This window comes from Scardinius erythrophthalmus (assembly GCF_964197995.2).
Source record: "Scardinius erythrophthalmus genome assembly, chromosome: 18".
NCBI classification, from domain to species: Eukaryota; Metazoa; Chordata; class Actinopteri; order Cypriniformes; family Leuciscidae; genus Scardinius; species Scardinius erythrophthalmus.
In genome coordinates, this window is record NC_138238.1 from 23,309,367 (window position 1) to 23,329,649 (window position 20,283).

A 20,283-nucleotide genomic window follows, 5' to 3' on the forward strand; every position below is an offset into this window, starting at 1 on the left:
GTTTGCTCACACTGTGTAGTTCTCAGTAAAAACCGAAGCGTACCGCTCTCCACCCACTGTTCGCCCAGCATTTACGCTGCAGTTAATCTCAAATCTGACGACTCCTCTGTCATATGGTTTGGTGAAAAGAACAATGCTTAAAACAGACAGACAGATTTCCGCTAATGTATGTTTCTCAAGATGAATATGCTCAATATGTGTTTCAGCTCTGTCCAGTCAGCTGTTAGTATGTAAATCTCTTACTGACATCACAGTTCTGCACATTTTGGTGTGTTGTTGTTCATCATCCAGGTGGATGCTGCACATTGGTGGTGGTTGAGGAGATTCCTCCTTCCATGTAAAGCGCTTTGAGTACCTAGAAAAGCACTATATAAATGTAACAAATTATTATAATTATTATTATGAACATAACGTAAACAGTCGAGAAAGACAACTCATGCGTACAATATCAGTATATTGGATCAGTGCATGTCTTAAAGTCAAGTCACCTTCATTTATATAGTGCTTTTAACAATATGAATTGTTTCAAAGCAGCTTTACAGTGATAATAGGAAATTACAGTAACAGAAATTGGTTTGGCTTTACAGCAGCTCTAGGATAGAGTTATTGTCCAGCTAAAGTTAGTTTTGATTGATTCACTTCCGTTGCAAAGATCATTAGTTATTAACTTAGGGGACGCTAACACGACACCGTTCTAACGTGTTCAGTCCATAGGTATGCGCGTTTGAATATATATGTGCGTTGGTGTATAGTCCTTCTTTACAAATCAACCCTCAACAAACTACTTGTCTGGCCTTAAATATTTATAATATAGAATTATTTATCTCATCTGCGTAGCCACGTGGTGACTCTGTACAGATAAAACGACAATATCGTTTTAAAGTGACAGCAGCTTAATATTCCTGCTACTGTCTCTCATTTTAATGTTAATCAAACAACAAAAGACAAAGAAACAAATATAGCTGCATGCGGCGATGACGGGCCCAAGCAGGTGGCACCGCCACCCCGGTGCCTATAGGGTAATGGTGCACGACGGGCAATATGAAGTTTAACCCTCCGGGGTCTAAGGTGTTTTTGGGGTCCTTGAGATTTTTTGACTTGCCCTGACATTTGTGCTTTTTTCAGTTGCTTATTAACGTATTAATGGCAAAGGTGTAATTACACTCTATTTAGCACAAACAGGGCTACCATAATATGTGAGCAATGTGAGCAATATGTATCTATATGTTTGTATATTTGAGAGAATAATTTTTATGCATGGTTATTGAAAAAACTAAAAATGAAAGTTTCTGAAATAAGGCCACAAAACACATACTAAATATGTGTCCACAAGACTTTTGACTAATGGAGTTTCTGCTTTTTCGCCTAGAGTTTTTGCTTCAAAATGATCTGAAAATCATCCTGCCTAATCATTCACATAAAACTATACATTGATTGATTTAAATTTTGTAAGACTTCTTTTTGTTTGGAAAGGCAATATGTGTGGGGGCTTGAATGATCATGCATAATGCTGTAGTTCACACCTGAGAAGACAATGACCCTCATAATGAGCTGCATAATGAGCCATTCATTCAGGTGTGTCACTGAGAGGGTACCACAGAATGCAAGGACTATACTGCCGTGCAAAGGCAGAAGACCGTAACTTCGTTTTTGGTCGAAAATGAGTTATTTATATTTTTGGCACATTCAAGACCTCCTTTATCATGTGGATAAGTATCTTGAATCAATTCCGTTTTTTTTTTTTCGAGAAAATAATGATTTGTCTTAACAGTAACTTCCAAATGCCCATGAGAAACAAAGGCAGAACACCGTAACATCAGTTACCGCTCTTTGGCTTTGTTTTGGAACGCTCAAATTGAGTTACGGTGCTCTGCCTTTGTTCAGCCGCGCGTCAATATGAAGTTACTGTGCCGGTGTTCTATCAAATAATGCTACCTACCAGATTGTACGGTTATCTACCTTTGTTTTAATGTCCATTAAAATTAAAATGACGGTGTAGCCTGTGTACGTTGTACAGCTGCCATCAGTCCCTCTAACTTCTGATGTCCTCAGAGCTTTGTCCTGCACAATTGCGGTCAGAACATTTAGTATGGTCTGAAACCGCGCTTCATCGACAAACATACAATATCGATCGCGAAGGATTATGCAGAGTTGACTGAAAAACGTTACACATTGCCGTATCAGATGAATACAACCAAGAATTAAAGCTTGGCAAACTAGCTGGCAGAGTGCTAAAACTTCGCCTTCAGCCCCGCCCTAAACGCGGTCGAGTCAACGCTGGACTAATATATCTATGGAGGTATTTTGTCATGTCAAATGTATTAATAGATCAGAATGCAACCAAAGCACAGGCGGATAGCAATAAGCAGATGGCTATAAATAATTGTAAATCATACAAAATAAATGCCATGATCACTAGATTTTATACAGGTGTTACTATAATGATTTTGTTAATGGTGATCAGCAACTAAATATTGATAATGTGGAAGTTACTGCCTTTTGCCTTGGCATGACTTCTCACTTTTTGCTGACAATACAAAGGCAGAGTACATATATATATATATTATATTATATATATATATAATTACAGTTAATTCTCATACTGTATTTTCAGAAAGTTTTGGAATATGTATCCTCTCCCCAAATTTGCCACTAATAAAACACAATAAAAAATAATTTAATGAGAAGGCTTATATTGACCTATTAAGATTTTGTTTACATCTACCTTGTAAATATATTTTTTGCTATTTTATTAAAAAGGTTACAATTACAACAACAATTACAATTTTAACAATATTTAATATTTCAAGTGTAATCTTTCTTTGTAAAAAGTATAAATTTTATCATACGTATTTCAAAGTAAAGGGTTCATTGGTTTGAATATTGGAACAAACACTATAATAATATCTTAGTTGATAATTCAATATACCTACTTTATTTTTGACAAAACATCCCATACTATATATTTAACATATGAACAGAAATTGGGGAACAAAAGTTTATTTGATGTGGCAGTAGTCTTTTTTACAGTAAAAACTTTATAATCTATCAATTCAAATTTAAACAGTCTTTTTGCGGTTTACAGATACTATTCCATATCGCGATTAGAACAAAGCACTTAAGAATAAAGAACTTACTATTCACAATCCTCAGCTGGATCCGTTGCTCCTTGAAGTGAAACTAAACCAGCACTTCTGAGGTAAATTTCCCAGGATTATTATTACGATAGTATTATTCCTCACAGCCTCGCAAGACAACGTAAAGTATATGAATCAGACTAAACTTGATGAGTTTTATCAAGTTGATGTGGGCGTTCACAGGTTTGCATGAATCGCCTCAGATCATCTGTTTGAATAACGTGCGCTCTCTGTAGGCCTGTTCACATTAGCAGATAATGAGCTGAAATGAGAACGACTGACATCTCTCTTTACATACAGATTACATAAACAGAGAATATTTGTTTTTGTTTTGAATTAGATAATTTAAAAGTACACACTTAAATGATTATAAAGATATATTGCTCATGCCTGGGTGAATAGTATTTGCTGAGTTTTGTGTAAGTTTAGAGACGTGCTCCAGAAAAAAAGTTCACTGAGATGGTGAGGCAGAAAGCAGACCCTGTTTATTTTCTTTATTTTACAAAAGCACAATGTTTTGTTTCGGTTGTAAGTGGACACATAAAAAAAGTAGACATTTTACAGTTTATTTTTTTAATATTTTTTAAGTCTGTATGACCATAAATTAGTATTTTATGTCTATTTTGCTGCTATGTGAAAAAAAATCTAGCAAAACGCGCCTGTGCGTTTGCCGACCCCAGAGGGTTAAACCCGGTAAATGTAAAAGAACCATATAAAAGTCGCCTGAATATGCCACATTTACTGCAGCAGCTGGTGCCACTATGATCGTGAACCACAACTGCCACATCCATAAGATCATTTAAATTTAAATGAATTTGTCATAAGATGTCATGGGTAAGTTTGAAATGAGCGCAAAGTTATCTTTTCCAGCTCAAAATGTTTTAAGTCCAGTATTCATCTTGAGGTCTTTTTATATTTTTATTAACCTAACTATTTAACTAATTATATAAAAGTGTATTGTAGGTTCCCTTACAAATTAACTGTTTCTATGCATTTATTTTATTATTCAAACTAAGGTAATTTTAAACTAAGGCGGCATTTACACTGGCACAAAAAATCTGATCTTTTACTCTCATCTTACACAGATTAAAATTTGTTGCACACGTGTAAACACAAACATCCGCACAAGATCCAATTTCTTCACATCTGATCTGAGCCACTTCCAAATGTGGATTTAAATCAGATACATATCTGATATCTGGACATAGAACATGCATAACCGATTCCCCTTTGAATTCTAAGCCACTACAAAGGCGAGGATAACACGTTTATTCAAAAAGATAGCTTTTTAATGTTGTATTATGAGGCAAACTTGCCTGTATGCGCTCGCTCACAGCTTTATATTGAGGTGGGACCTTTATATTTATCTTTGAAAAGAAAAGAAATTGCACAAACACAGAAACATTCAGGAGCTGGATTTCAACCTCTGCTCATGACTTTTATAAATAATACAGCTTTACTACAGAAACCTACATTAAATTTCTCAGCAATGAGGTGATAACTTCGCTGCAATTAATTAAACCAACAAGCTTCACTATTAGGATACTTAAGCCCTATTCACACGGTATAAGTATTACCTGGTGACCTCTAGTCATTTGTAATAATTGCGGAGGTTGTCTGTGATCTTAATCCCTTGCGAATCGGCCATGTCTGTAATTTCTAAAGTAAAAATTCCCCGCAAATGACCTACTGTATTTCATACTTTTTTATCCATCTTTCGTGATGAATGGAGGCTGCGTTTGAGTGTTTTGATAGTATTTTATCGCTAGACACTATATGATACAACTATACAATTTGCAGAAAGAGAAAGCTGAAAACCTGATTAGATGGAGATGAATCGATAAAAATGATTACATTACTTTAAATGAGACCACCCTGCAAGATTACTGTTATAAACATGAACCTCGTCTGAAAGGCAAAGGAGGAGCAAAAAATACAGCAAAATTATGTGTTGCTGTAATTTATAGTAATATTTTTAGAATTACTAAGAAGTCTAGTTTCAGAAATAATTCTTTTGAAGTGTTGGTGCTTAATGGACAGTAAAACAAAGGCAGATAACCGTACAGTCTGGTAGGTAGCATTATTTGATAGAACACCGACACAGTAACTTCATATTGACGCACGGCTAAACAAAGGCAGAGTACCATAACTCAATTTGAGCGTTCCAAAACAAAGCCAAAGTGCGGTAACTGGTGTTACGGTGTTCTGCCTTGGTTTCTCATGGGCTTTTGGAAGTTACTGTTAAGACAACTCATTATTTTCTCGAAAAAACAATGGAATTGATTCAAGATACTCATCCACATGATAAAGGAGGTCTTGAATGTGCGAAAAATATAAATAACTAATTTTCGACCAAAAACGAAGCTACGGTCTTTTGCCTTTGCACGGCAGTATTGTGAGTCAAAGTTATAGCGCCACCAACTGGCAGCAGGAAGTGTGTCACTTTCAAAATGCTTTGAAATCACCCTCTTATTTTAACCCGATTTGCTTAACTTTATCTGTATAATGTAAACAGACGACAGATGTAGACCTGTGAAAGAATTTTTGATATCTTAAATACTGTTGCCATGGCAACAAGTCAAACTTTAATAATATTCTCTGGTGTTTTTGAGGCACTTAGCATCAAAGTTCTCAGCCAGTACACATGGGCGAAGCCTCAGAAATGGGCGTGGTGGAGGGGCTCAGTAGCGCCACCTTTTGACAAAAGTGGGGTGTTTAGTTTTACCTACAGTCACAAAACTCAGTACGTATATTGTTCTCATCAAGCCGGACAACTTTCTAATTTACAGTCATTAGCTCCGACCAACAGGAAGTCAGATATTGTAGTTTGAATGTGTATAAAATAATACTATCATTAAAAAACACATTTGAGTTTCTTTTTCAATCAATGTAGTAGCTATGTGTACCTTAAAAATAAGCAGATTAGTGCTCTGTTTGAGGACAAGAAATTAAACCAATGCAATATGATGAATGTCCAAAAGATGGCACACACAGACTGTATTTAAATGGGGTTGGATAAATCTTTTTAGCTTTTAAACAGTGTTTTAAAGTACACTAATTTCATTTTATTACACACTGCATTTGCATGTATATATAAACATGATCAAATACTACTTTCTGTCACAGTTTAGATCTCTCTGTCGGTCCTTCCCAGGCGCGCAGATGGCACTGGGGATGGGGGGGACATGACCCCCCTCAGATTCATAGTGACCCGATCCGTCCCCCGCCCTCACTATCCCAAACGCGACAAAAATCGGTAAAACAGGGGATTAATCAGTGTTTTCGCTATACATTATGTGTAGGCTATACACTATACATAAACGTGTTTTTGCAAAACGGATTTAAATCCGATCTTCAATTCCTGCGCTTGGCGCGCTATAGGCCTATGCATATTTAATGGAGTGCACGTCACCGAAAGTAACCAATATGAGCTGCATTTTATTGATCATCAGCTAAAATTTCTAAATTAAAGACCGCAATAAGAGAGAGCAGTAACAGCCCTGGTAAGATCATTTCGTTTCTTTACTTATAATGATGATGATTGTGTGTTGTTAAGCGTCTGTGACTTACTTTCACTTTGATTTGCGATAGTTTGCACGTTTGCTTGAGTTCAGCTTCTCGTCTGCGGCGATGCTGTTCCAGTAGTGTCGCCATATTTGGCTATTTCATTACATATAGCCTATAACACGCTCTCACACGTTTATTTTTTAGCATTTTTGGGAGGAGTAAAATTTACATATATGGTTTCAACAACCAGATGCATTTACACTTGTTTGTTCAGTTTCGTCTGGGATGCGGCCCAGACATCCTCCTGAAGTGGTTTGAGCGCTCGGATTCAAATCTGTCTCGAATGCGTTTCGGAGGGCATTTACACCTGGCCTTTTCACGATCGGATAGCTATCCGATCACAGAAAACGCATGAAGTGACCAAGTGTAAACAGGCCCTATTTCTAAACTGAGCCGGTGATTTTCTGATTTTCCACAGCCTCTCTACTCTCTCTTTGTGTGTGTGTGTGTGTGTGTGTGTGTGTGTGTGTGAGAGAGAGATTTTGGATGGGTGTCAGTTGTAGGTTACAGTCTGACAAGAGTTTAACCCTTTCATTGATGTGTGCTTTGGACTGCATTGAAGGATAAGACATTTATTTGACTACATTTACACTAAGTCACTTTAGACGTGTTTACATTAATTCCTGCCCAAAATCATTTTTGTTGATCATTTTACTATGCACATTTTAGACCCTGGTTTTGAATGGCCATGCTATTAAAATAATTTATATAATTCATGTCGGATGGTCATGATTATTTGCCAGCATGGACAAGATAACAGCTGTCATGACTCATGAATGTTTTGCTGGTCAAAAGTCTGACGGAAAAGATATATAGTTCTGATTTTTTTTTTCATTTATCTACAGCCCAGATCTAGAATTCTGAAGTGAATTCTACAGAATAGAACTTTTTTTAGAACAGAAAAATAGAGACTATAGCCTATTTCATATTGTGGACGTCGGTGGGCAACATAAGCCTATTCCCGGGGGAGCAGCGCGATAACAAAGAAAAAACAAAAACAAATTAATAACAAAAATAAATAAATTGGGTGCAATGGAGCTGATTATTTTTACTATTCTATTGAGGAATGAGACGAATGAGTGAGTGAGTGAGTGAACACTAATTGCTGGACAAACAAACTTTTGGGCATTTCTCAGTGAGTAAAGTAGCGCTGTAATATTTGTATAATATAAAAATAATTTATTTTTACGAATTAACGAGAGAGAGAGAGAGAGAGAGAGTGAGAGTGAGTGAGTGAGTGATTGCGTGACTAAAGCCCTATTCGCACGGGATTAGTAGAACAGTGTTAAACATCACTTCCTGTTGCCAGCAGGTGGCGCTATGACTATAACTGAATATAAGCATGGACATGTGTTCAAGAGATAACTCTTATCAAACGTGTGAAGTTTGGGGTAGATTGGACATTTTATGCTTAAGTTACAACAACTTCCTTGAGCTTTTATAGCATGCTTTAGAACTTAGCTAAGTGTTGCTAGCATGTTTCTTGCATGTTACATATTAAGTTTGGGGCAGATTGAACATCCCATGCCTGTTACACAACAAATTCCCATTTAATTGCAGTAATAGCATGATTTAGCACTTAGCTAAGTGATTGATAGCATGTTTTAGCATGTTTCTAGTATGTTGCTAGCCTGTTTAGCACCTGCTGGCACTTTTTTATATGTTATTAGGAGACCACAACAGTGTTAAACATGTCACTTCCTGTTGCCAGCAGGTGGCGTTATGACTATAACTGAATATGAGCATGGATGTGTGTTCAGGACAGAACTCTTATCAAACGTGTGAAGTTTGGGGCAGATTGGACATTCCATGCCTGAGTTACAGCAAATTCATATTTAATTGCAGTAATATCATTCTTTAGCACTTAGCTAAGTGTTTGCTAGTATGTTTTAGCATGTCTCTAGTATGTTGGTAGGATGTTTAGCACCTACTGCCATTTTTTGATATGTTATTAGGAGTCAAGAACAGTGTTAAACGTCACTTCCTGTTGCCAGCAGGTGGCGCTATGACTATAACTAAATATGGAATATCCACTAGCATGGACATGTGTTCAGGAGATAACTCTTATCAAACGTGTGAAGTTTGGGGTAGATTGTACATTGCCTTCTTGAGTAACAACAAAGTCCTGTTTCATTGAATTAGCATGCTTTAGCACTTAGCTAAGTATTGCTAGCATGTTTTAATATGTTTCTAGCATGTTTAGAACTAGTGTTGCACGGTGTACCGATACTTCAAAAGTATCGCGATACTCGGAAATTAAAAATGTCACGATACCTAAATTTATCAGTATCGATGCTTAAAAAAAAAAAAAAAAAACGCCTCCCTATGGACGTCTGTGTTTTTTTCCTGACGCACGCAGCAAAGAACCTGCCGTTGTCAGTGTCATGTGACAAAACACTACAGCGAGATGGTTGCATGTGCGAGCACAAGTGGTCCACGACTCGTTGAAAAAGATGACGTCTGACGCGAGGAGTGACATATGGAAGTACGTTGCCTACCTTGCTCTGTTGCACGGTGCACCGATACTTCAAAAGTAAATCGGAAATTAAAAACGTCACGATTCCTTAATTTATTAGTATCGATACTTCTAAGAATGACCGCCTTCCAGATTTGTAAGGCCGGCGACACACTGGCTGCGTGTCGTGTCCGTTTTTATTTCGGCTCCCATGTTAACTGCCTGCGTGACACACGCGTCTGGGCGCAGATCGAGAGGCGTGGAAAACGCGTGCATGCTAGAATAGAACCGACGCCTATTTTTCATGCAACACGCAAGCGTGTTGGAAGCGTTAGAAATAGAATAGCAAAATAGAATAGGAAAATATGTTTCTCTATGTCATTTTGACACGAATACATATTAATAAATGACATTTTGATGTTTGAAAGTTTTGACATAATTACAATGTAAATGCAATTTAAAAAAATATTATCGATTTTCAAATATTGCACCTCTCAATACAGAACGAATTATTCTGTAGCCTATTTTGCCGTCAACACTGCCGACGTTGTCTTTGCTGCTATATATTTATGTTTAACATGAAGTATAGGCCTTCCACAACTCTCTCCCCATATGTCAAATATATCACCAATGAGGCTTATCATATGTTACCAATATTAAACATTGTTTAATATAATCGCTTTTCATATTTTTATTCAAAGTTCAGAATCAAGATAAAGCTCTTATGTTTCTTATGATAAATGAGATAATGCTGCTAAATTTATAAAAAAAATTACCTTGAATGTCATTGCTCTAATTTATTTTTTATATTTTGATATTTCATATTTTGTTCAAATGTTTAATATATCTGCTGTTCATATGTTCATGTATTAGTGTGTTATATGATTAGAATGTTGTCCCGGTTTTAAAATAAAGCACAGCAATGATATTTGAGAGTGTTTCTCCCTTTTCAGGAAAAGTATCGAAAAAGTATCGAAATCGCAATACCTGACTTGGTATCAGTATCGAAACAATAATTTTGGTATCGTGACAACACTATTTAGAACTCAATGGCATTTTTTACATGTTGCTAGAACGGCATCAACGTGTTAAACATGTCACTTCCTGTTGCCAGTAGGTGGCACTATTACTATAATTGAACATTCTCATGTAGATGTGTTCAGGCCATGACTCTTATCAAAAGTGTGAAGTTTGGGGCAGATTGGACATTCCATGCCTGAGTTACAGCAAATTCCTATTTAATTGCAATAATAGCATGCTTTAGCACTTAGCTAAGAGTTTGCTAGCATGTTTTAGCATGTTTCTAGTATGTTGTTAGCATGTTTAACACTTGCTGGCACTTTTTTATATGTTATTAGGGGTCCATAACAGTGTTAAACATGTCACTTCCTGTTGCCAGCAGGTGGCGCTATGACTGTAACTGAATATAAGCATGGTCATGTGTTCAGGACAGAACGCTTATCAAAAGTGTGAAGTTTGGGGCAGATTGGACATTCCATGCCTGAGTTACAGCAAATTCATATTTAATTGCAGTAATACCATTCTTTAGCACTTAGCTAAGTGTTTGCTAGTATGTTTTAGCATGTCTCTAGTATGTTGGTAGGATGTTTAGCACCTACTGGCATTTTTTTATATGTTATTAGGAGTCAAGAACAGTGTTAAACGTCACTTCCTGTTGCCAGCAGGTGGCGCTATGACTATAACTAAATATGAGCATGGACATGTGTTCAAGAGATAACTCTTATCAAACGTGTGAAGTTTGGGGTAGATTGTACATTGCCTTCTTGAGTAACAACAAAGTCCTGTTTCATTGAATTAGCATGCTTTAGCACTTAGCTAAGTATTGCTAGCATGTTTTAATATGTTTCTAGCATGTTTAGAACTCAATGGCATTTTTAACATGTTGCTAGAACGGCATCAACGTGTTAAACATGTCACTTCCTGTTGCCAGTAGGTGGCGCTATTACTATAACTGAATTTGAGCATAGACGTGTTCAGGCCATGATTCTTATCAAACGTGTGAAGTTTGGGGCAGATTGGACATTCCATGCCTGAGTTACAGCAAATTCCTATTTAATTGCAGTAATAACATGCTTTAGCACTTAGCTAAGAGTTTGCTAGCATGTTTTAGCATGCTTCTAGTATGTTGTTAGCATGTTTAGCACTTGCTGGCACTTTTTTATGTGTTTATATATGTCCACAACAGTTTTAACATGTCACTTCCTGTTGCCAGCAGGTGGCGCTATGACTATAACTGAATATGAGCATGGTCATGTGTTCAGGACAGAACTCTTATCAAACGTGTGAAGTTTGGGGCAGATTGGACATTCCATGCCTGAGTTACAGCAACTTCCTGTTTCATGGCGAAACATCTAAATTTTTCAGGCCGCCGAGGACCCGCCCTTTGACGAAAACTCAAGATCTTCGCAATTTAACGTCGCAAAGGCCTTAAGATTACACTCACCAAATTTGAAGATGATCAGATTAAAACTGTAGGAGGAGTTCGTTAAAGTACGAGGCCTAAAAATGGCAAAAACTGCACAAAAATCTGAGAGGAAGTTCAAAATGGCTGACTTCCTGTTGTGTTTAGGGCTATGCTCCAAGAGACTTTTTTGTAGGTATTAGGTCATTACATGTATGTACCGAATTTCGTGCACGTACGTGGAACGTTGCGGGAGGCGCACTCCGTTGAACTTTTATAGGTGGCGCTATCGAGCCATTTTGCCCCGTCCAATTCTGAAACCTATATCAGATGTAAATTTTCGCCAGTTCTGACGCGTGTGCAAAGTTTCGTGAGTTTTCGAGCATGTTTAGGCCCTCAAAAATGCAATTAAATGCGGAGAAGAAGAAGAAGGATAATAATAATAATTAAAGCTGCAAGCAGCGATGAAAGGGCCCTCGCACCCGTGCCATCAACACTCGGTGGCTTTAGGAAGACAGAGCATGGTTGGGAAATGTACATTTAAGGAGGTATATATAGTAAGAGTATGTCAAAGTCAGTTACAAAATGTTTTGTATAATGGTGATAATAGCATGCTTCATGACTCAGCTAAGTGTTGCTAGCATGTTTAGTGTGTTTCTAGCATGCTTAGTACACAATAATTATGTGGTTAGTACTGCATTACTGTGTTAACCATGTCAGTTTCTGTTGCCAGTAGGTGGCGTTATGACTATAACTGAATATGAGCTTGGATGTGTGTTCAGGACAGAACTCTTATCAAACGTGTGAAGTTTGGTGCAAATTGCCTTCTTGAGTAACAACAAAGTCATGTTTCATTGAATTAGCATGCTTTAGCACTTAGCTAAGCATTGTTAGCATGTTTTAACATGTTTCTAGCATGTTTAGAACTCAATGGCATTTTTAACATGTTGCTAGAACGGCATCAACGTGTTAAACATGTCACTTCCTGTTGCCAGTTGGTGGCGCTATTACTATAATTGAACATTCTCATGTAGATGTGTTCAGGCCATGACTCTTATCAAAAGTGTGAAGTTTGGGGCAGATTGGACATTCCATGCCTGAGTTACAGCAAATTCCTATTTAATTGCAATAATAGCATGCTTTAGCACTTGGCTAAGAGTTTGCTAGCATGTTTTAGCATGTTTCTAGTATGTTGTTAGCATGTTTAACACTTGCTGGCACTTTTTTATATGTTATTAGGAGTCCATAACAGTGTTAAACATGTCACTTCCTGTTGCCAGCAGGTGGCGCTATGACTGTAACTGAATATAAGCATGGTCATGTGTTCAGGACAGAACGCTTATCAAAAGTGTGAAGTTTGGGGCAGATTGGACATTCCATGCCTGAGTTACAGCAAATTCATATTTAATTGCAGTAATATCATTCTTTAGCACTTAGCTAAGTGTTTGCTAGTATGTTTTAGCATGTCTATAGTATGTTGGTAGGATGTTTAGCACCTACTGGCATTTTTTTATATGTTATTAGGAGTCAAGAACAGTGTTAAACGTCACTTCCTGTTGCCAGCAGGTGGCGCTATGACTATAACTAAATATGAGCATGGACATGTGTTCAAGAGATAACTCTTATCAAACGTGTGACGTTTGGGGTAGATTGTACATTGCCTTCTTGAGTAACAACAAAGTCCTGTTTCATTGAATTAGCATGCTTTAGCACTTAGCTAAGTATTGCTAGTATGTTTTAACATGTTTCTAGCATGTTTAGAAGTCAATGGCATTTTTAACATGTTGCTAGAATGGCATCAACGTGTTAAACATGACACTTCCTGTTACCAGTAGGTGGCGCTATTACTATAACTGAATATTCTCATGTAGATATGTTCAGGACAGAACGCTTATCAAAAGTGTGAAGTTTGGGGCAGATTGGACATTCCATGCCTGAGTTACAGCAAATTCCTATTTAATTGCAATAATAGCATGCTTTAGCACTTAGCTAAGAGTTTGCTAGCATGTTTTAGCATGCTTCTAGTATGTTGTTAGCATGTTTAGCACTTGCTGGCACTTTTTTATATGTTATTAGGAGTCCATAACAGTGTTAAACATGTCACTTCCTGTTGCCAGCAGGTGGCGCTATGACTATAACTGAATATGAGCATGGTCATGTGTTCAGGACAGAACGTTTATTAAAAGTGTGAAGTTTGGCGCAGATTGGACATTGCCTTCTTGAGTAACAACAACATCCTGTTTCATTGAATTAGCATGCTTTAGCACTTAGCTAAGTATTGCTAGTATGTTTTAACATGTTTCTAGCATGTTTAGAAGTCAATGGCATTTTTAACATGTTGCTAGAATGGCATCAACATGTTAAACATGACACTTCCTGTTACCAGTAGGTGGCGCTATTACTATAACTGAATATTCTCATGTAGATATGTTCAGGACAGAACGCTTATCAAAAGTGTGAAGTTTGGGGCAGATTGGACATTCCATGCCTGAGTTACAGCAAATTCCTATTTAATTGCAATAATAGCATGCTTTAGCACTTAGCTAAGAGTTTGCTAGCATGTTTTAGCATGCTTCTAGTATGTTGTTAGCATGTTTAGCACTTGCTGGCACTTTTTTATATGTTATTAGGAGTCCATAACAGTGTTAAACATGTCACTTCCTGTTGCCAGCAGGTGGCGCTATGACTATAACTGAATATGAGCATGGTCATGTGTTCAGGACAGAACTCTTATCAAACGTATGAAGTTTGGGGCAGATTGGACATTCCATGCCTGAGTTACAGCAACTTCCTGTTTCATGGCGAAACATCAAAATTTGTCAGGCCGCCGAGGACCCGCCCTTCGACGAAAACTCAAGATCTTCGCAATTTAACGTCGCAAAGGCCTTAAGATTACACTCACCAAATTTGAAGATGATCAGATTAAAACTGTAGGAGGAGTTCGTTAAAGTATGAGGCCTGAAAATGTCAAAAACTGCACAAAAATCTGGGAGGAAGTTCAAAATGGCTGACTTCCTGTTGGGTTTAGGGCTATGCTCCAAGAGACTTTTTTGTAGGTATTAGGTCATTACATGTATGTACCGAATTTCGTGCACGTACGTGGAACGTTGCGGGAGGCGCACTCCGTTGAACTTTTATAGGTGGCGCTATCGAGCCGTTTTGCCCCGTCCAATTCTGAAACCTATATCAGATGTAAATTTTCGCCAGTTCTGACGCGTGTGCAAAGTTTCGTGAGTTTTCGCGCATGTTTAGGCCCTCAAAAATGCAATTCAATGCGGAGAAGAAGAAGAATAATAATAATAATTAAAGCTGCAAGCAGCGATGAAAGGGCCCTCGCACCCGTGCCATCAACACTCGGTGGCTTTAGGAAGACAGAGCATGGTTGGGAAATGTACATTTAAGGAGGTATATATAGTAAGAGTATGTCAAAGTCAGTTACAAAATGTTTTGTATAATGGTGATAATAGCATGCTTCATGACTCAGCTAAGTGTTGCTAGCATGTTTAGTCTGTTTCTAGCATGCTTAGTACACAATAATTATGTGGTTAGTACTGCATTACGGTGTTAACTATGTCAGTTTCTGTTGCCAGTAGGTGGCGTTATGGCTATAACTGAATATGAGCATGGATGTGTGTTCAGGACAGAACTCTTATCAAACGTGTGAAGTTTGGTGCAAATTGGACATTGCCTTCTTGAGTAACAACAAAGTCATGTTTCATTGAATTAGCATCATTTAGCACTCAGCTAAGTATTGCTAGCATGTTTTAACATGTTTCTAGCATGTTTAGAACTCAATGGCATTTTTAACATGTTGCTAGAACGGCATCAACGTGTTAAACATGTCACTTCCTGTTGCCAGTAGGTGGCGCTATTACTATAACTGAATTTGAGCATAGACATGTGTTCAGGCCATGATTCTTATCCAACGTGTGAAGTTTTGGGCAGATTGGACATTCCATGCCTGTGTTACAGCAAATTCCTATTTAATTGCAGCAATAGCATGCTTTAGCACTTAGCTAAGTGTTTGCTAGCATGTTTTAGCATGTTTCTAGTATGTTGTTAGCATGTTTAGCACTTGCTGGCACTTTTTTTATATGCTTTTATATGTCCACAACAGTGTTTAACATGTCACTTCCTGTTGCCAGCAGGTGGCACTATGACTGTAACTTAATATGAGCATGGTCATGTGTTCAGGACAGAACGTTTATTAAAAGTGTGAAGTTTGGCGCATATTGGACATTGCCTTCTTGAGTAACAACAACATCCTGTTTCATTGAATTAGCATGCTTTACCACTTAGCTAAGTATTGCTAGCATGTTTTAACATTAGCTAGCATGTTTTAACATGTTTCTAGCATGTTTAGACCTCAATGGCATTTTTAACATGTTGCTAGAATGGCATCAACGTGTTAAACATGACACTTCCTGTTGCCAGTAGGTGGCGCTATTACTATAACTGAATATTCTCATGTAGATGTGTTCAGGACAGAACGCTTATCAAAAGTGTGAAGTTTGGGGCAGATTGGACATTCCATGCCTGAGTTACAGCAAATTCCTATTTAATTGCAATAATAGCATGCTTTAGCACTTAGCTAAGAGTTTGCTAGCATGTTTTAGCATGCTTCTAGTATGTTGTTAGCATGTTTAGCACTTGCTGGCACTTTTTTATATGTTATTAGGAGTCCATAACAGTGTTAAACATGTCACTTCCTGTTGCCAGCAGGTGGCGCTATGACTATAACTGAATATGAGCATGGCCATGTGTTCAGGACAGAACTCTTATCAAACGTGTGAAGTTTGGGGCAGATTGGACATTCCATGCCTGAGTTACAGCAACTTCCTGTTTCATGGCGAAACATCAAAATTTGTAAGGCCGCCGAGGACCCGCCCTTCGACGAAAACTCAAGATCTTTGCAATAGGCTACGTGCACGTAACCAAGGAGTTCTACTTCCGCCGCCTTGAGTGTGCGGTCGACCATTTCCGGTTCGCAGCGAGACGGCAGGTTTTGATTGCGAAAGATGGCATATTTCACTCGTTGTTTACAAGGCCTCCCGAAAATTGATGTGAACGATGTCCACAGGATTGTTGACCACTCTTCACCTGCACCCGGTTGCAAGCGTGTAAAAGGATTTCGATTGTACATATCAAGTTACATCCACAACTTTGAAGGTGAGTAGCGATAACAGTTACCTCAGCTGTTAGCGGCTAGATCAGCTGTTAGCGTTAGACATTGACTAGCTAGCAGCCAAGTATTTTAACTCGCATTAAATCATGTCAATATTACAACATACTTTATTAGTGTTATTAAATACCTTGTAATGTTAATATGATTATCAACTGGTTGTGTGTATTTTTCATTTGGTTTTGTATTTCCTCTCACTCAGTGTCCAAGAAAGATCCAGTGACAGGAGTAGTGTGTGTGAGGGCGTTATGTCATCCGTCAATGGACAGATCTAAACCACCTCACAGTTTAAGTGTAGGATAAGTGTAGTGTTAAGATGGTTACCCATGTTCCTGGGTTAATCGTGTTCTTTTGTTTCTTTTCTCTAGGTTAACCATGTTCATTTGGTTGACCATGTCCCCCATTCACGTCAAAAACGACCAGTGTACGCTTAGTTACTACTATGTTTTCACTAACAGCAATCAGTGTTGTAGTAGCAATGTAGTGGTGTAGGGGTAGTATAGTTTGTTTTTCCAGGTATGCTGAACATCCCATGTGAAAGGTGAAACACATAAGATAGGTATAGAAGTGTATGTAAATCTGCTAAGTCTAATGAGCTATACTGTAATCTTGGTACTTTTTAAGTGGGGATTCTGATTGTACCTGCAAATTAAACTGCTCCACTGACCACATTAAAAGAAAAAGATTAATCCCTTTACTAACAGTGTTTACAAGTAAAAAGTTAAGTTTTTACTAGCTAACAGTGTACAAAAATAAATAGTAGCTTACTTGAGTATTCCATATAAATATATGACAAATCAGTTATACTACTCCTGTTTAAATATATTTTTTAAACATCTTGTTACAGGTGGGGCTGAAGGACTCAATCCCTGTTGAGCTGGCCCATCACAGCTGTACATGTGTAGCTGGATCAGTGCTCTGTAACCATTGTGTGGCTCTACTTTTCCAGTCTGCACATTATTCTCAGCTAGACATTCCAGTTGTTCCACCAGTGCTGAGCTGTACGGAGAGTGAACAACAGTGGCACAAGCCAAGAACCCTGGCAAGTCTTGGAATAATGTAACAATAATTTCAATACTACATCTACACATCACATACGCTCATCGCTGCTTATGGCCTATATTCACAGGGTGTTAAACCAGGTCCCGTCGAGAAGATGGCTGTGCTGTCTGCCAAACCAAAGCAGAGGACCATGGCCGAGGGAGTAAGGTGAGAATTTGGCTAGTAGTTAGTAATCTATTAATTAATTTGTTAGGCCTACTTTTCTCAATCAAATCAAGAAAGCTGTAGTTTTGTTACTTGTCGTCATTAAAGGAGAAGTTCACTTTTAAAATGAAAATTCTGTCATCATATACTCACCATCATGTTGTTTCAAACATGTATGAATTTCTTTCTTCTGCTGAACAGAAAGGAAGATCTTTAGAAGATTATCAGTAACCAGACAGTTTTTGGTACCATTGACTTCCATAGTATTTATTTTTCCTACTATAGAAGTCAATGGGACCCAAAAACTGTCTGGTTACTGACATTCTTCTAAATATATTCCTTTGTGTTCAGCAGAAGAAAGAAATTCATACATGTTTGAAACAACATGAGGGTGAGTATATGATGACAGAATTTTCATTTTAAAAGTGATCTTCTCCTTTAAGTGATTAGTGGTGGAACGGTACACAGTAGTCATGGTTCGATTCATACCTCGGTTCAGACATCACGGTTTGGTACGAGTTCGGTACAATGGAGGAAAAGCAAAAAAAAAAAGAAGTTTTATTAATAAAGTAAAGGCATAGAACCAGTTTATCTGTAGTCCACTGACAAAAGTTTTATATAATGAGTTTATTAATTAAATTAATAAAAAGACAAAAAGACCTTGAGATATGTTTAATTGTACCTGAATGAATTGAAAATGAATTTGCTACATTTGACTAATATATTTGTTTTCCTAAAAATTTAAAATTACATTTTAATTAACAGTAACTTAAACATTTTGCATTTTGAATGATGTCAAAATGATGGAGTACATTTTTATTATTTATTTATTTTTATACCGTGTATTCTCTGTGTAATTTTAAGCACCGAAGCGTGACTTCTGTACCGTTTCAGTAAACTACGAATACATGTACCGTTCCACCCCTAGAAGTGATATATCTTACTGGTGTTTCTCAATTTGTTTCAAATAGGTCCACACTGTACAAAGCCATCAGTGGAGAGTTGCTGGACCTGTCCATTCTCAGAGTGTCAGAGATCTACAAAGAGTTCACCCCTGTTTCTGCACCAACCATTTGTACAATGGGTATCACCTGTGAGGTGCCACTAGTGGACTCTGCACTCGGTTTGGTACAAGCAGGCAGTCCCCTGTCATACCAACAACCCAAGGCAAGAAGTCGCCCTTTTCCTCACCATGACGCTCCACCACGCCCAGATTTGCCATTGGCTGGCTGCAGACTGGAGACATCATGCAGTATGTTCGTTTTCACTGAGCATCAACAGCTGCACTTCAAGTCACTTGAGGTTACCTGGGAGATGGCTAACAAAATAGAGGATGCAACTAGAAGTCAAAGTTCATCAGCAGACTGGCATAGACTGAGAAAACCTAGACTCACTTCCTCACATTTTGGGGAAATATGCCATGCTAAACCATGCACCTTAGATAAGATGGCAGACCGGCTGCTCAAAGGGGTCCGTCAGACAGCAGCAATGAAGAGGGGTCTCGAAATGGAAGCTGATGCCATCAAAGAGTACTGCAAGCTCAAGAGGGTGAACTACTACCCTTGTGGCTTCATAATACACCCTGACACTCCATGGCTAGGTACATCCCCAGATGGGGTTGTCTTTGACCCAACAGAAAGTACTGAATTCGGCCTTGTGGAAATAAAATGTCCAAACATTAAGAGCTATGTGGATTATCCACATCTGAAAATGAAAGACGGCAACTTGGAATTGAAGCAGGGTCATGGTTACTACTGGCAGGTGCAGGGTCAGCTACTCCTAACAGGGATGGAGTGGTGCGATTTTGTGGTGTTTGCGGAGGAAGACACCCTGATTCAAAGAATATACCGGGACAATGGTGTGATGCAAAAAATAAGAGAGAGAGCAGACTTCTTTTTTTTCTACACATACCTACATGCATATCTGCAGTAATAAAATGAATTATCAGTAAACAATAACTGTCTTTGTTCTTGTTGATATCTCATTATAGTGTGAGGCCTTCAAGTGGGTTGTTTTAAGTTAATTTAAATTTGTCAAGTTACTAATCAGAAAATATGTGCTAAACAGTGTTGTAACACAGGATTGACCACTTGCCTTAAAGTGTACACAGCAAAGGTGAACCCACACCAATGTATTGCTAGAAGTTAAACTAATATTCAATGAGTCAGGCCCACTTTGGGGGAAATTAAACAACACAAAGAGAGACCAAGTTAATATAGATTTCAAATAAATAATTTATTAATTAAAAAAAGTCAGTAAATGTAAGCTAAAACTAAATTGTGGTGTGAATCAGTATATTGTTTGTAAAAAAAAA

At 37.8% G+C, this 20,283-nt stretch overlaps 2 protein-coding genes across 2 annotated transcripts in view; both read left to right on the top strand.

Moving 5' to 3' along the window:
* Window positions 1-20,283, top strand: part of LOC308707308 (LIM and SH3 domain protein 1-like) — a 411,116-nt gene that overhangs the window by 173,548 nt on the left and 217,285 nt on the right. The gene's annotated exons all lie outside the window — the stretch shown is intronic.
* Window positions 16,587-20,274, top strand: LOC308707307 (uncharacterized protein). The gene is made up of 4 exons (XM_081393662.1): window positions 16,587-16,750; window positions 17,611-17,805; window positions 17,893-17,972; window positions 18,941-20,274. The coding sequence occupies exons 3-4, from the start codon at window positions 17,920-17,922 to the stop codon at window positions 19,899-19,901; spliced, it is 1,014 nt and encodes a 337-aa protein (XP_081249788.1). The 5' UTR covers window positions 16,587-16,750; window positions 17,611-17,805; window positions 17,893-17,919; the 3' UTR covers window positions 19,902-20,274.